The sequence below is a fragment of the Meleagris gallopavo genome, chromosome Z (genome assembly GCF_905368555.1).
Source record: "Meleagris gallopavo chromosome Z, MGAL_WU_HG_1.1, whole genome shotgun sequence".
NCBI classification, from domain to species: domain Eukaryota; kingdom Metazoa; phylum Chordata; class Aves; order Galliformes; family Phasianidae; genus Meleagris; species Meleagris gallopavo.
In genome coordinates, this window is record NC_139435.1 from 44,481,640 (window position 1) to 44,499,263 (window position 17,624).

The window sequence follows — 17,624 nt, forward strand, 5'->3', positions numbered from 1 at the left end:
GGCCGCTCCCAGAGCTGCAGTCTTTCCGATGCGCGCACACCCGGGGACGGGGCGGCACAGGAAGCTGTGCGGGGCCCCGCAAATTGATGTTCCCCCCTATCGTCCCTCCTAGAGAGGCGGTAAAGGCATCAGAAAAAAATAAACGCGATGGGATCTGACCCCAAACCTGCTAGAGTTAACGCGCTCCCCATGGACCTCGAGCCTTCTGCTGACCCGCTCCCTTCAGGGCAATGCAACAAATGGCAAGACCTGGGACCCGGCTCTGAGCAACAGGAAATATCGGCATCTGTCACCTCCCGGAGGGAGGTAAATGGATTAGCGAGAGCAACAAAGGGAAGAAAAGCCCTTTCAAACATGCAATTGATTAACAAGTCCCCTCTAATCTGTAGCATCGCTGTTACTCCTCAAAGACATCATCGCCCTCCTCTCGCACTTCAGTGCAGCTCAGCAGCGATCGGGAGAGCGCCCGGCCCCAGCCCGGCACGGAGCGGCACCTCCGCGCCACCTCCCGCGGTTCCCGGGAAGGGTTTGTGGGCAGTGTTGCGGAGGGGAGGGGACAGCTCTCCAGAGAGCGGTGTTAAGGGAGATCAAAGAGCCGTGTCCAACACCCCGACCTCCCCGCTGCATTTCACATTCCGGGGAAAATGAAAACGTTAAACCTCCTCCCCCTTCTGCTCCGAAAGCGCCGCACGTCTGTAGCGTACATGGAAGGAGGGGGAAAAAAGTTGAGAGGAGAGGAGGAGGAGAAATGGGAAGGAAAAATGGGAAGGAAAAAATGGTTAGGAAAAGAAGAAAAGAGAAGGAAAAAAAAAAAAGAGAGAGAGAAAAGAGAAGAAAAAAAAAGAGAAAAGAGAAAAGAAGTAGTTATGCGGCGTTTTTCAAGGGACCTCTTATGGTCCCCCGCTCATCGCTGCGCTTTCTCGGCCGAACCAGCACCGACCCCACACCACCGCGGGGGCCGGTCAGCGGAATGCCTGAGGCGCACTGCTCCGCAGCCCACGGGCGGACCCTCGGGTACTGTCGGGAACGGGACACTGCGGCGCTCAGAGGCCCGGAGCCTTCATCGTCTGTGTGGACGGCAGCGGCCCCTCGCCTGCTTTAATCCACCTCACCCCCCCGGTTCCCGGTGAGGTTCTGGCAACACTCAACGGCCCAAATAATAACACATTATTATAACCGCTCCGAGGGGAAGGCAAGAGGGCGGGCGAAGGGAAGGAGGAGGTTCCACTCCTCTCTAACCCACCCTCGGCAATAACAAAACCCCGAACTTTTCCTTTGTTTTCTCCTTCTCTCCCCCTCCCACCGCCCGCCTCCAGCCGGCCCCGGTGCGCGGCCCCAGTCGGGGCGCAACACGGAACGGACTGCTGGGCGCCCCCGGGAAGGTGCGGTGTCCGTGATCCCTCCCCGACCTGCCTTCATCTCCTGCCCGCCCTGTTGTTTGAAATAAATAAATAAATAAATAAATAAATAAATAAATAAATAAATAAATAAAGTTTAAAAAAAAAAGAGAAAAAAGAGGGAACAGAGAGAAAAGCAGTATTCAGCATCAACTTGGGATGCTGGCGCTCCATCAGCCTCAAACGGGACGCACAACTTTCCTGAAAGAGAAAGCAGCATCTCCCGCCTCCCTTCTCCCGCTGAATCCCCCCGAAAGCGACAGCAGCAGCCTCCGTTCCCGCGTCCCCGGCGGTCACCCCTTACCTGCGGCGCGGAGGCGGAGGAGCACTGCGGCGGCCAGCAGGGCCAGGAGACGTAGAGCAGCCGCAGGGACCATTCTGCGATCACTGCTGGTGCCTGCGGGCGAAGCGGCGCGGCGTAGTGCGGTGAGGAGCGATGCGGTGCGGCGAGGAGCGGTGCGGTTGGCCCCGGCTCCCCAAGCGGGGAGGTGCGGCGTATGCTGCCGGCCTGGCACCGCCACCCCAGCTCGGTTCTCCTGCTAACGGACTCTCTCTGACTGGGGGGCGGGGGAAACCGCACTCCTTTCCCCTCCTCCTCCTCCGCCTTCCCCAGCATCCCAACGTCACCGGGGACAAATCCGACACAGGGGAGGGAAGGGGAGGGGAGAGGCACCGAGGGGTGGCGGTCCGGCCCTCCGGCACCCTCTGCTGGGGGAGCACCTCCCGCGGCAGCGGCTGGAGGGGTGGGCTCCTCGGAGGCGGGGCGGCCCTCGACTCGCTAGGAGTCTCCAGCGAGAAAATTAACCTGGGGAGGTAAGAGGAAGGCGGCGGACAGCAGCGCTACGCCTCCGGACTGCCGCCTCCCCCTCGCTGCAAAAGTCAACTCCTTTCTGCACCCGCAAAACACCGAAGGAAAGGCCCCACGACGGCCGCGGCGGGAGCGCGGACCTAGCATGCCCGTCTGAGGCCGCCGCTGCTCTGTTGAGGCGTCAAAAGTGATTGTGCTTACTGCTCGTGGGCAGAAAGCTGTTCTGCTCCCAGAAAAGCTTCCAGACGCCTCAGCCGTGCTTTGTTACCGGAAATAAGGACTCTGTGTGACTCAAGTGTGCTTTCGAAATCCTTTTTAGTTTATATTTTTGCAGCTCAAAGAAACCAGCACACTAAGATAGTGCAGAACCACTAGTAGGGATCTGCTAACAGTACCACAAACTTGAACACTGGTCACCTCTTAGTTTACCATATTTTTAAAGCTATAACTGAATTGGAAGACTTCAGAAATACAGTATTCCCACCTCTTCAAACTTTGATTCTAAGGATTTGATGATTAACAATGCTGAATGTATACAAAACTATTTTGATGCCTCTCCCAAGTCAAGCCTTAAATATTCACTAACTTAAGTGCTATTCACTTAAATTACATTATATTTACTGATTGCAAACACAGGCTACAAAATAGTCTTTTCTTCTTGCATCTTGTTTCTTCCCTCTCAGCTCTCCAGTTCGATCTTAAAAATCCCTCTGGCACCTAAGGATAATGAAGGGAGGTCCCGATCCCCCTTTGGAAGGAATGTGGGATGGCTGAACTCAGTCCTTTGCCATCACAACAACACATTTTATAATCCCTTTCATAAACATACGAAGCCAAATTTAAGAGTACTGAAGTCTTTGTTCTTTTTTCAAATAAGTTCCACTCTTGTGACTAGAAGACTACTCCAGACCTTTCCTCTTCAGTAGCCAGATAGCTACTCCAGTGGCCAGCCCAAATTCATTCTGTTCATAGCCGTTACTTCTAATGTCACTGTTAACCTTTTCGGTCACATATCTTCCCCCTTTCTGTTGTATGAAGTGACCACAAACACCCCTCCAATTTTATTTTGCTACACTAATAAAGCTTAAATTTTCAAATTTCCTCTAAAGTGATAACTGCACTCCCCAGTCCCACTCCCACCCTCTTCTCGTGCTTCCTGTATTTTTGGCAGTTTGATCTCTTTCTGAAGTGGTGGTGGAGCTCTGAATAGTACTGGAGATGCTGTCTCTTCCACAGCACTTTCCTTTCTGTGCTGAGTAGGATATACCCTGATGGTTACAACCTTTCTGCTGACATCCTGTGATGTCTCTTTCTTTGTTGGTTCCAGTGCATTCCTAACAGCTGAGAACTGCATCAAAATGCCAAGTGCCAGTCTTTCCCACTTCTTTTATTTTATTTTGTATCTCAGATTATCAATATCAGTTCTTTCTTTAAGATACCCTACCCCATCTTCTATCAAGAAAAGCTGTGTCAGCAAAAAACATTTGCCTGCATATTGATAACATGCCTGAAGGTTTATCTCAAAATAAACAAATCTGTAGTTAGTATCAGAGATCAACAGCTAAGGGAATCCTTCCACTTAATATTCTCAAAGTCAGTATTTCTCCTTTTCCTCTCTTCTGCCACTTCCTCATTCTTCTTGCAGTGTACGTGTGAATTAGCTTCATCTTAACCTGTAACATTTTGTGGAGGTCTATCAGGAGTTTAAATCAAGTCCAGGTGAATGAGACTTACCTACCACTACTACATGGTTTTTGAAAACCAGCTAAAGGAACCTATGAAGTTCCCCTGAGGTTAGTGTATCTATTTAGTAAATACATTTTATTCTGTATACATCTGTGACGTTATCTCAATTCTTCCTCCAAACTCAGTTCCTAAGCTTTGTGTATTCCTGATCGTATCTAAGGGATTTGTAGGTATCCAGATGACTTTTTCTTAACTTTTTCCTATTAATAAATATCAGCCACAGAGGCCAACAAAGCCTCTGTCTCAGGAAAGATGAGTAAGACTGCATCACCACATGTCACATGAAGCCCAGATTAAACAGATGGAGGGCAAACAACCCTAACTAGACCTGCAGGTGAAGGTATTTCTTCCTTCTCCTTTCCCTAATTTTTTTATCCCAAATCCTGACAGTGCTGCTGTTTGGCTGTGATGACAAGCGATGACACTTTGTGGTAATGGGATTCATTCTCTAGTGCAAGGTAATAAATGAGCTCAGTGCCAACATGTCCAAGACACTGAACCAGAGCAGTGCTGTGACTTTTACAGTAAAATTTAATCAGTTAATCAGTTACCTCCAAAAACTTTCCAGGTCTGAGTCTGTGTTCTGAAGCTCATGCTTGTTCAGCTGGGTTTCTTACCTTCCAAACCAGGGAAAACTGCTCGCACAAATCAGCTGTATTTAACAAAATCTTTGAAAGACAATATTTTGCTTTTTTTCTCTCATGCTCTCAAAAAATAAAAATCTTACAAAAATAATTAGGATATAGATACAAATAATTCTGCATTTCAGAACACATTAGGATTTGATAGAAATTTCAGCTGTGAATGATTATTATATTATTCTTATTGTTAAGTGACTACAGCCAATTAGATGTTGAGAGTTAGTCTCCTTCACAGCCACAAGTGATTTTGTCACTGACCACAAAAATTGTCATTTCATATTTCACAGTTGCAGGGAGAATCACTTGGCAGAACTGAGGTGATGTCATTACAGGGAGAAAACCACAGTATGAATTCTTGCTTTGTATTGTGAGGAAAAATGTACAGCAGAAGGAGAAAGATGGACAACTGCACATTTCTTCTGTATTGGTTCATGCCCCTCACATAAGCCACCAGAGTGCTCATTTACGTTCTGTAGCATCTGGCCCCAAACCGTTTTGTCGCTGTTTGACAAAGAAAAAGCTGTGCATGTATTTGTTTGCATGGCCATATGGTGCATGCCTGATAGGTGAAGTTGAGAGCAACAGGGAAAGCTAGATCTCTGCCTGAGCTGGCTTGGAAATCCCTGACAGAGCTTGGATGAATTGCATTTTATCTGTCCAGTAAAATCATACTCACCTGAGGGTGTGAGCAACACACAGTGCCTTCAGACTTTCTAGTTCTCTCAGTCATAAAAGCAGAAACTGAAAGGGTCAGACAGACCGTCTTCAATACCAGCACACCAGGATTCAGGGCCACAAAAAAGAGGAACCAGAACTTGTATATTCTGTTCCCAAGTGCACTGAAGAGTTCTCCAGATGGGAAACATGTCCTTGCAACTTGTCAAAAGTGCATCAAGGACTGACTTGGCTTTTAAAAACATAGATGGATATACTTGAGAAAGAGGCAAAATCTGGAGAGGCTATAAGCAAACAGCACAAGCTGTTTCTGCGTGTGCCATGGGCATGAGATTTCTTGCAACTCCTCTGCCCTTGGAAACACAAAGCCCTGACAAACAACAAACTTGGTCTAGAGGAGCCAAGCAAAATATATTGCAGCTCTGCACCAGGGATCTGTCATGTGATAGAGTGAAATTTCTCTCCTTTCCTCATCTCCCCTCACACTCAGGGGCACATATGGCATACACATAAAAGAGTGAGAGCTACCATGCGAAGGACTTCAAAGATAACACAGAAACAGTAATGTAAACATGTATACAAGCAAAATTCATTCAGAATTGCTGTATTTGATGGCACAGAGCATCTGAGTGCTGCTGGCTTTCAGTACACATTCCCAAGTGTTCTTCCTTTGGTCTGTAATACTTTGAGGAAGAACATCTGCCACATTTTCCCTTTCTCCTAGCCACATTCTGAACTTCAGACTTGTGAAAAGTAAATTCAGCTCACTGATGAATTTTAAAATACCTGTGATGCCCTAAACCAATCATTTATTCAACCACATTCACAGTGCTGTGTGCTTACTGAGTAAGAAGGTGAGAATGACATGAACTTGCATAAGTACACCAGCACAAATATAACTGCTTAACACACATGCACAAAATTAACAGACAGCATAGGTAAAGACTTCAGACTGAGAAAAAGCTAAGGAAGATATGACTACAAAGAATTCTAAAACATTTTAATGACTACATAAATCCTTTTCACCCCAGAGAGATTTGTAAGGCTTGTCAGCAGGAGAGAAAACAACAACTGGATCCCAAAGTCCCATGCAGATCATTAATTAAAGTTCTCTTCTATTAAAAGGTATAGAGGTAGCCAGTAAAATTACTTTAACATATACTTTTTTATATATAATCACAAACTTGCACTGTGTCTGAATCAGTTGTGCAGTGGTTTTGACCTTGCAGGACCACTACTCATTGCATAGAACTTTTTCCTTTTGTTTTGCTTTCTCTTTGTGTACCAGTCCCATAAACACAAAGTTTACCAAAACTGAAAAGTAGGAAATTCCTTGTCATTTAAGGGTACTCTTTACCTCATCTTGTTCTCTTCCACTGGAACTGGAATGATTCAAACAGCAGTTCACTATATAAATAAATAAAAAAAATCCAGCCTACATCTTTTCTGTCCATCTTCTTTGTTTTTACTGAAGTGGATTTTTAAGTACCTAATTATCACATCTAATCTGTACAGTTGTGATCTTCAAATTCTACAAGTACATAAATGTTACCTATGTATATTTCTCCCTTACCTAGATGTATTTATACAACCTTTGACATCTATACAACTCTCCTGAATGAAACGGTCTTAACTCCATGTGTTAAATATGTAGAAGAAAAGGGACTGAAGGACTGTTTTTTTTTTGTTTTCCACTTTTAGGGAATTTGATTGTTTTCATCTGGTCAGCCAGTTCAGTGGCACCATATTCACTTCAGGGTTTGAAGTTGATTCACGCAACCCAATTTCTGGCTAATCTGAGGCTCCACATACAGAGATGAACATCTCTAGTTCACAGTTAGTCTGTTTTCTTCACTTTGATTAAAAAGTCCGGAAGGGATTACTAGATCAGCCACTACCATTGTCCCACAACAACTGTAACATCACTCATATAAAATGGGACAGAAAACCTGCTTTTGTTCCTATATTGTTTGGGAACTGCTGCACCAAAGATTTTACGTGACTTGTGTAATATCAGCTGCTGTGCATTGCAAGTGTTTACCTGCCTCTCAAGAGAGCATCTTAGTTGAATGCTTCTTGACTTCTTCCTTTCCTAAGCTACCATAACAACAGCAGTCAACTTCTTACAACAGATCTGTAATTAAATTAAATAGCACGCTTAAATTAGACTCAGATTCTCAGAGCTATTGCACAGACTTTGAGGCACCAGTATCAGTACCAGTACCAGTACCATTTTTGTGGATAAGAGTTCATCTAAAAGATCTCAGCATGTGCCATTTGTTGCCTTGCGCAACAGTTAACATTATGCAATGCTGGCCAGACAGAAGTTAGTTCCTGAGCAAAACTGTCCTTTGTCAGGACAGACCAGCAAGCAGTGCCAGCAATCAACAGAAACAAGAAAAATAGGAAGCAGGGAAAAAAGAGCAGCTCATTTCCAACTTATTGTTGAAGCCCCTTGGGAACACCAAGGATGACTGGGGAAAGTATGAACAGCACTTTGTCTGCAAGTTATGGGTAATAGGAAAAATAAAGACAATGGAAGATAACATTATTTCACTGTGTGGTTGGTTCGAAGTACTTAATATTTATAGCAGTTAAGTTAGACAGGAAGGCATAAACTGATTTGGCCAAAAAGCCCCTATTTAGTTTTTAATATAAAACATACGAAGGTGGTGTACTTAAACTTGGCATTTCTACATTTTATAGCTTTTAGTTCAACAAAAAGAGGGAAAAGATGGCAAAGATAATTGTGATTGTTGAAAGAGCATGAAAGAAATCAGCAGAAATTATTTTATAGTGACATACAGTGCACAGAGCTGCTCAAACAGAAATGAATGTGGATGGAGCAGACTGCTTCTGAGCAACATATGGCACTAGAAATAGAACTATAAAATAAATGAATCCTGGTGAAATGACTGAACTATAAGAAATCACTCCTTCTGTTGCAAAGTAAGGGGAAAAAAATTGAATATATATATTTTTAACAGAACTGCCACCAAAGAGGCTGAACGTGAAAGCTACAGTTTGCCTTGTTGAGGAAGATCCTTTGTGAGCAAGAGCAAGAGCTAGAATACGGACTTTGTACAATGGGTATATACATAAGTCACCATAAAAATAATGCTTCCACTGTTTCCATGGAAGCTACAACAAATGCAAAGAGCACCGGAACACTATTTGATAGAGCAAATTCTCAGCTAAAAATGCTATTTTTCAGCATGGGCACCACCATTAGCTATGCATTTTTGCCAGCAGTAAACAAGAGCCTGCATGCTGTACTAATAAAAAAAATAGTGGAGATGATCCCACTGTTGCTGTCACCACTGCTGAAACACACCACCCACCACCTCACTTTGCTCATACCCACTGGCTGTGGCTTTGTGATGCTTTTCCGGGCTTTTTGATGCATTTCGATGCTTTAACGCCTCTCTCCTCCTACCATGTCCATTCCTGGTTCCCAGCCTACAAGCTTGCTGTGCAAATCATCTCTAGACCTGTCATCTTCAGAATGCAGCAGGAGGAGCTCAACCTGACCAACATCTGCTCTGCCCCGGCTTCTCATTGCTCAGCCATAAAGACTCCTGGTGGCCATAAATGGCGTCGCAGCCCATAATGAACCCCATAAGGACCCCATAAAACCCCATAGGACCCTTTAGAACCTCATAGGACCCCAGAAAGAGCTGCAATGTCCACCAGGGGGCACAATGGAGTTCTGTGGGATGCTGCAATTCCATTGATTGCCACCAGGGGGCTGATGGGGTCTTATGGGGTCCTTATGGGGTCCTATTCCACTACCTGTACCCTTCCATACAGCATCAAGACAGTTTCTTCCACTGCCTTCAAAATCCACAAATTAAACAATACAGTTCTTCAACACCCACGAACACCCAGCACTTGGTCTCATGATTAGGGTACTCAATTATAGAACTGGTGCCATTACTCCATTTACGTTCCTGGTTTCTTATTCAATATTCCCCCTGGCTCACCAGCAATGTTTCTCCAATAAGCCAAAATACAACCTAGGGGGTCTTCTCATATCACTTTAGACACCCTCTGTTCCATAACAGCCTCGTACATGACATAACATAACATAACATAACATAACATAACATAACATAACATAACATAACATAACATAACACTTTCACGATATAAACATTTAACAATCACAAAGACAGTGACAATAATCAGTACAATTTATCCTCAGGATCCTTCCTCTCTCTGCCTCCCTCCAGGGCCCAACCTTCCCTCTGTATTCATTTCCCACACTTGCATAGGTGCCCACTTCCTTCTCCAATAAACAACATATCAATGATAAACATCATTTCTATTCATGAGTAGAAATTACACCCTAGAAATTGACCTAATTGTTCTGCTGCACTTATAGGATCCTCAATTAAGGAGCATTTCTTGAACCTACTAACTTTTCTGCTAGTAAAAAGAGCAGGCATTAGCATACCCTAGTTCCCTTTGACCTAAGGAGACTGCCCTAAAAGGATAAAGTCAAGTATTAGTAAGGTTAGTGTTAGAGAAAGGATAACTCCTCAGGTCCTATTCACATTGCTCCAACTCCCTCATCAATCGAGAGCGTATCCTCTCTCCAGGACCCTGCACGGGATCAGCAGCACGGTCACTCCCCTTCTCTGAAGAGGTCACTGATGCTTACATTGCTTTAGAAATTGAAGAGGGGAAAGTTATCTAAGGGATCCCATTTATGATCTTTCTGTTTCTCTTTCATTTTTCTTTTGAACTTCGACTCCTTCTTGTGAGGAACTTCTTACTTCTTGCACCCATTAAGCAACATAAGCCAATTCTGTTTCAGAAAAAGGAGTCTTACTGTTTACATATAAGTACAAAGTCTGACAGGCCCAATCTTCATCAGACCCCTATTTTGGTCAAAATAATGATTCTCCCTGTAGTGGCTCTCTAGGCTATGTCTGTATACAGTATTTATACATCTTTTCCCTAGTTTTGAGATTATTTTCCAATTCTGAAGCTTCTTTCCCAAGGGGCTATCTCTAGGCACAAATCTGGGGACCCTTTTCCCCTGTTCTTAGAAACTCCTATTCCTTATCCCTCTGGATTGCTGCTGCGAACTCCCCAGCTCGCAGGTTACCACACTCCGATTCTCGGATTAAAAGGGGTGCACTGCTGGCACTTCATCAAGTGCACAGGGTACCGCACACCAACAGCTCCCTCCCGAGATTCACCTGAGTCTCCACCGACCCCCAAGGCAAGAATTAAATTCCCTTTCCTTGGTCCATGCACGAAGTTACCGGGTCTGTGGGGGTCAATACTGTACCCACCTGCCCCTTGGCTTTCACAGAGCCTGTCCTTTATGTAACAGTCTCGGTTTCTTATCGGCCGTCCCAAGCAGTCACCTCACCACCCAGACAGGACTGCCGAAATCAGCTGGGTGCACCTATCCTGTCCAGGCCCCCAAAGAGGCAATAATTATCCTGGACGAGCTCCCAAATTGTTGGAAAAATCCAAATAATTTTCTAGGACGGTTTCTCTGATAAAGCAGATTGCAATTTTCGCAATTGCAGTGGCGGGCCTCCTGCAAGCAGGAGAGCCCCGAGAAAACAGTGTTCCATCTTTTATCCCCTATTGCCCGACACTTCTCTCTTTCTGCCCTGGTTCCCCTCTGGCTGAGTATTGCAGGTTCACACTCTTTCGCAATGCTTCACTAATCATACAAATACCAAGTAAACACAAATCTTTGCTGCCCAGACACAAATATCTTCATTGGTTAATTGCCTTCTAACAATTGCTTTCTTAACAAACATTTGGTCGTAACTTTTGGATGTCTGTTTTACAACATAAACATAAACATAGACTCTTAATTGTTTAATTACCCTCCCTAACACTTCTGCCCCTTTTACACTGGGTCATTGTTCTGGTCATTCATCTGTCCTTATATAGAGATAAGCTAGGAAGGAGGATAGAGGGGAGTATCTTGGAGACTGCCTGTGGCATCCTAACATTCACACAAAGTGGGACAGTTCTGCTTTGTGTAAAGGCCCTGACTCCTCGAAAGTTTGTTACACGTATTTTGCTTCTGCCAGTCGAATGAACAACCTTACAATATGTTTCCTAGCTCAGAATACTGTACCCACGTTGTTTAGAACATTTAAAATCTATTGCAGCTTTGTGAGAAAGAATTTGTTAGGTAATTCGGTAACTATGTTTCTAAAATATGCTACTAATATGTATATACTATTCTTACTTTCCACATCAGCTATTTCTAAGGATATGTTACAGCTTAATTCTTTAGATCAATTGCCCTTTTCAATGTTCAGTGCAGAAACACCACTTTCACTTTCCACAGTAATTAGGGGGAAATTTCTGAGCCTAATTAAGCTACGGGGCTAACTAGGGTCCTGGAAGGGTGATTAGGGCTCTTCTCCAATCTTAATGACCTTAGGGATTAATTAAGGTCCTAGAAGGTTAATTAGGTTCTCATCTCCAACCTTAATGACTTTAGGATGCTAATTAAGGTCCTGGAAGGGTAATTAAGGGGAAATCTCCAAGCCTAATTAAGCTAGAGGTCCTGGCAGGGCCATAGGGTCTCAACTCCCACCTTAATGACCTTAACAATTCTAATTAAGGTCCAGTATGTTAATTATCTCTGAAGTCATAAAAATACTGCCAAACTTGACTATCTTCAGACTGCTTGTAATTAACGCTGTGTACTAATTGGCCCAAATTAGAAGGCAGTTCACAGTTTGATCCTCCGAAACCTTCTGAAATGTTTGGATGAATTTCACTCCACCAGTCGGCTGCCAGGAAACAAAGAAACAATCAGAGGGAGCCAGTCAGAAGCTTTGTATCTTCCAGGATCCAAATTTCCTATTTTTTCCTTTCCAGGACGCAACCTCCCTATGAATCTCAATAGATCCCCAACAGAATAAGGTAGAGGGATGCAACCACCTCACTTTTCACCTTCCAGGACTCAACTTCCATATATAACAATGTAGAAGCTCAACACATCATGGTAGGGGGATGCAACCACAGCAGTTTTAACCTTCCAGGACCAACCTCCATCCAAAACACTCTAATTAACCCATAGAACACTCTAAAATGACCGAACCAGCACCAATTTCACCTTCCAGGACCAAATCTGCAGCGCCTGAGCCGCGATATCTTCCGGCATGCTGAAAAAAGCCTCGTCCACGTCCAAAGTTTTCACCTCTTTGTGGCTCCCGAAGAAAAGGAGGATCACCAAATCCCCCTCCCCAAAATTCTTGATCCAATGCATGGCATTGTGAGGGAAAAAAACACCTGGTCTTCAAACGCCTTGAAAGTGGTGACTTTCTCATTGGTGACCACGCCGATCCACGCTGTCCCATACAACATTTCCTCCTTTCGTTCCCGCACGGAGAACACTTTTTAGGGTGGGGGAAGACGAGTCCCGCGCGATTTTAGAGAGATTGCGAGGATTGCCTTGAAGGGGAAAAAGAGAAAAAGAAAGAGTGAGGAAAAAAAACGAAGCAGTGCCACTTACTTGCAGCATGTAGTCGTGTTCACTGGCATTGAAATGCCAATGAGGAACACGGAGTCTGTCGGGTTTGATCCTTAATATGGACACGCTCATTTGGGATTGCTTCTGGTGGAGGCTTTCCCCAAATTCCTGCCCTTCTGGGTCAGGGTAATACTCAGAGTTGGATCTGTACATCACCCATTGGATTTTGCTGCCGGGGTATTTTTGGGACTGGAGGGTTGGGGGTGAATGCACTCCTTTTCCTTTTCCTTTTCCTTTTCCTTTTCCTTTTCCTTTTCCTTTTCCTTTTCCTTTTCCTTTTCCTTTTCCTTTTCCTTTTCCTTTTCCTTTCCCTTTCCCTTTCCCTTCCCCCATCCCCTATTCCCCCTTCTCCCTTTTCCCTCTCCCTTCCCATTCCCTCTCCCTCTCCCTCTTCCTTCTTCCATTTCCCCTTCCCCTCTCCCTTCTTCCATTTCCCCTTCCCCTTCCCCCCTCCCTTCCCATTCCCCTTCCTCTTTCCCTCTCCCTCTTCCTTCTTCTTCCATTTCCCCTTCCCCTTGCTCTTCCCATTCCCCTTCCCTCTCCCTCTCCCTCTCCCTCTTCTTTCTTCCATTTCCCCTTCCTCTTCCTCTTCCCCTTCCCCACCTCAGATTGACTCAAATAATTCAGGAACTGAAAACGAATGTCCACACCCGGACTTGACAATGCTGCTCCATACAAGCACCTCGTTAACACTCATCTCATTAACTCTCATCTCGTTAACGAGGCCTCCAATCTTGGTGTAAACGAGGGAGACGCTGAGAATGCTGATGGCCGTGGTGATGAGGCTGGCCAGAAGGCAAATCACAAACAGCTTCAGAAGGGATCGGCTACCTTGGGTGGCCTGAGGGGAGGGGAGAGTTGGCCAAGTCAAACTAGGCCAAAGTGAGCAAACTGGGCTAAAGTGAGCCAAGCCAGGCCAAGCCAGGCCAAGTTCAACCAAACCAGGTCAAGTTCAGCCAAGCCAGGCCAAGCTGAGTGAAGCCAGGCCAAGTTGAGCCAAGCTGAGCCAAGCCAAGCCAAGCTGAGCCAAACCAGGCCAAACCAGGCCAAGCTGAGCCAAACCAGGCCAAACCAGGCCAAACTGAGTGAAGCCAGGCCAAGTTGGGTCAAATTGAGCCAAGCTGAGACAATCTGGGTCAAACCAGGCCAAACCAGGCCAAGCTGAGTAAAGCCAGGCCAAGTCAAGTCATTTCAGGCCAAGCTGAGCCAATTTGAGCCAAGCTGAGCCAAGCCAGACCAAACCAGGCCAAGTTGAGCCAAGCCAGGACAAGCCAGGCCAAGCTGAGCCCATTTGAGCCAAGCCAGGCCAAGCTGAGCCAAGCCAGGCCAAATCAGGCCAAGCTGAGCCACGCCAGGCCAATTTGAGCCAAACCAGATGAGAGACGAAGCCAGGCCAAACTCAGTGAAGTTGAGCCAAGCCATGCCAAGCTGAGCCAAGCCGGGCCAAGCTGGGCCAAGTTGGGCCAAGCCAGGCCAAGCTGGGCCAAGCTGGGCCAAGTTGGGCCAAGCCAGGCCAAGCTGAGCCAAGCTAGGCAAATTTGAGTCACGCTGAGCCAAATCAGGCCAAGCTGGGCCAAGCTGAGCCAAGCTGAGCCAAGCCAGGCCAAACCAGGCCAAGTTGAGCCAAGCCAGGCCAGGCTGAGCCAATTTGAGCAAAGCCAAGCCAAGCTGAGCCAAGACAGGCTAATCTGAGCCAAGCCAGGCTAAACTCAGTCAATTTGAGCCAAGCCAGGCCAAGCTGAGTCAGTTTGAGCCAAGTTGAGTCAAGCTGAGACAAGCCAAGCCAAGCCAAGCCAAACTAAGATAAATTAATCCATGACAAGCCAAAGCCAATCAAATCCAAGTCAAACCAAGCCAAGCCAAGCCAATTCAATCTAAACCAAGCCAAGACAAGACAATGCAATCAAAGCTAGGCCAAGCAAAGCCAAGCCAAGCCACGTCAGGTCAAGATAAGCCAATCCAATCCAAGCCAAAACAAAATAAGCCAAGCCAAGCCAATCCAATCCAAGTCAGGCCAAGCTAAGACAATCCAATCTAATCCAAGCCAAGCCAAGCCAAACTAAGCCAAGCGAGGCCAAGCCAAGCCAAGCCAAGGCAGGCAAAGGCAGGCCAAGCCAAGCCAAGCCAAGCCAAACCAAGCCAAATTACAAAGCAAAGCTAAGCCAGGCCAAACTAAGCAAAGCTAAACCAGGCCAAGACAAGACAATGCAATCCAATCCAATCCAAACCATGCCAAGCCAAGCCAAACCGAGCCAAGCCAAGCCAAGCCAAGCCAGGCCAAACTAACCAAAGCTAAACCAAGCCAAGCCAAGACAATGCAATCCAATCCAAACCATGCCAAGCCAAGTGAAGCCAAGCCAATCCAAACAAAGCCTGGCCAATCCAAACCAAGCCAAGCAAAGCCAAGCCAAGCCAAGCCAAACCAAGCCAAGCCAAGCTAAGCCAAGACAAGTCAAGACAAGTCAAGACAAGACAAGACAAGACAATCCAATCCAAGCCAAGCCAAGCCAAGCCAAGCCAAGCCAAACCAAGCCAAACCAAGCCAAGCCAAACCAAGCCAAGAGAAGACAAGACAAGCAAGGCCAAGCAAAGCCAATCCAATCCAATCCAATCCAAGCCAAGCCAAGCCAAGCCAATCTGCAAGCTGCTCACAGAATGCCTCATCCAACTCTTCATCCTGATTAGGTGGTCTATAACAGACCCCCACCAAGATGTCGCCCTTACAGGCCTTCCCCCTAATCCTTATCCATAGACACTCCACTCTGTCATTTCCAACAGCAAGCTCTTCAGCATCGAAGCAGTTCTTAATATAAAGGGCCACACCACCACCCTTCTTGCCTCATCTATCCCTTCTGAAGAGCTTGTAGCCATCTATTTTTGCACTCCATTCATGGGAGTGTTCCCACCATGTTTCGGTGATAGCAACAAGGTCATAATTAGCCTGACTCACAATCGCTTCAAACTCTTCCTGCTTGTTGCTCATGCTGCATGCATTGGTATAGATGCACTTCAGTCGAGTCATTTGCCTCACCCCCAGGTGAAGAAACATTCCTCTAGGTTCATCTCTTGAGAGGCCTGTTTTGTCCTCTTCCCCCTTCGTAGCTATTTTAAAGCTCTTTCAATAACCCTCGCTAGCTCCTGCACTAGTTATCGTTGCTTTGAGATAGGTGGTTCCACAGACAGACAACAGGTCAGGGACCGAGTAAACTGCCCCGTGATCAAAGAACCCAAAGTTTCCAGTTCAACACCAGCCTTTGAGCCAATTATTCATTATTATTATTGCTTTCCAGTCCTGCTCACTGTCCCTTACTGCCCCTGAAGGTATAGAGCAGAAGATCACTTAAGTTCCTGCTCCTTGAACTAAACGCCCTAAACCCCTGAAATCTTTTTTCATTGTTCATAGTCTTCTCTGATCAATTTCATCACTGCCCACCTGAACCACAAGTAACGGAAAGTAGTCAGATGACCTAACCAGCTTAGGGAGTTTCCTGGTTATGTCTCTGACCCACAATGCTTTCCCACAATGTGACAGGACCCATCAGTGAACAAGGCATACTGCTTCTCATTCTCTGACAGTTTATTATACAGCAGGGCCTCTTCAGCACACATCACCTCCTCCTCTGGTGATATTCCAGAATCTTTGTCTTCAGGCCCATCCATGATCACTTCCAAGATTGCGGGATGACCAGGGTTTCCTAGTAAAGCCCATTGTTGTGCACCCACTTGCTCCACTTAGCATCAGTTGCATGGTGTGTGGAGGAAACCCTTCCTTTGGACATCCAGCCAAGCAGAGCAGGCAGTTGGGGTGACAAGAGGAACAGTGTTTCAGTACCAAACTCACCTTCCTGCAGAAGGCCCTACAGGAGGCCTGCTGAGGGGGACTTCACAATTGTGGGTTGGGCTGGGGAGAGCTGAGAAGAAGGTGGAGCAGCTACCTGGAACAGAAACCATAGTGGCAGCATTGAAGATTTAACAGCATGAAAGGTTCTCCATAGTTGTGGTAGAAGAATGTTCACTTTTTTCAATTACAGAATCACAGAATCACAGAATCACAGAATTGTAGGGGTTGGAAGGGACCTCTAGAGATCATCGAGACCAACCCCCCTGCCAAAGCAGGTTCCCTACACCAGGTCGCACAAGTAGGCATCCAGGCGAGACTTGAATATCTCCAGAGAAGGAGACTCCACAACCTCCCTGGGCAGCCTGTTCCAGTGCTCCGTCACCCTCACCGTGAAGAAGTTCTTACGCACATTCGTGCAAAACTTCCTGTGCTGCAGCTTATGTCCGTTTCCCCTCGTCCTGTCTCCACGTACCACTGAAAAGAGACTGGCCTCACCGCTATGGCCGCCACACCTCAGATGTTTATAAACCTGGATCAGGTCCCCTCTCAGTTTTTCTCTTTTCTCAAGGCTAAACAGACCCAGTTCACTTAGCCTTTCTTCATAGGGGAGATGCTCCAGGCCCTTCACCATCTTTGTGGCCCTCCGCTGGACTCTTTCCAAGAGATCCCTGTCTTTTTTGAACTGGGGAGCCCAGAACTGGACACAGTACTCCAGATGAGGCCTTACCAGGGTAGAGTAGAGGGGGAGGATCACCTCCCTCGACCTGCTGGACACGCTCTTCTTAATGCACTGCAGGATGCCATTGGCCTTTTTGGCCACGAGGGCACACTGCTGGCTCATGGCCAACCTGTCGTCCACCAGGACGCCCAGATCCCTCTCTGCAGTGCTCCTCTCCAGCAGCTCATCCCCCAGCCTGTATTGGTGCATGCAATTATTCCTCCCTAGGTGTAAGACCCTACACTTGCTTTTGTTGAACCTCATCCGGTTTCTTAC

At 46.2% G+C, this 17,624-nt stretch overlaps 1 protein-coding gene and 1 pseudogene across 1 annotated transcript in view; both read right to left on the bottom strand.

The window, feature by feature from the left end:
* Positions 1-1,986, bottom strand: part of ROR2 (ROR family WNT receptor 2) — a 145,776-nt gene extending 143,790 nt beyond the window's left edge. The window contains exon 1 of the mRNA XM_085213447.1: positions 1,702-1,986. Within this exon, the coding sequence (XP_085069573.1) occupies positions 1,702-1,774 (73 nt within the window). The 5' untranslated portion in view covers positions 1,775-1,986. The remainder of the gene's footprint in view (positions 1-1,701) is intronic.
* Positions 1,987-11,042: 9,056 nt separating this feature from the next.
* On the bottom strand, positions 11,043-16,449 carry LOC116217618 (uncharacterized; annotated as a pseudogene).
* Positions 16,450-17,624: the final 1,175 nt, after the last annotated feature.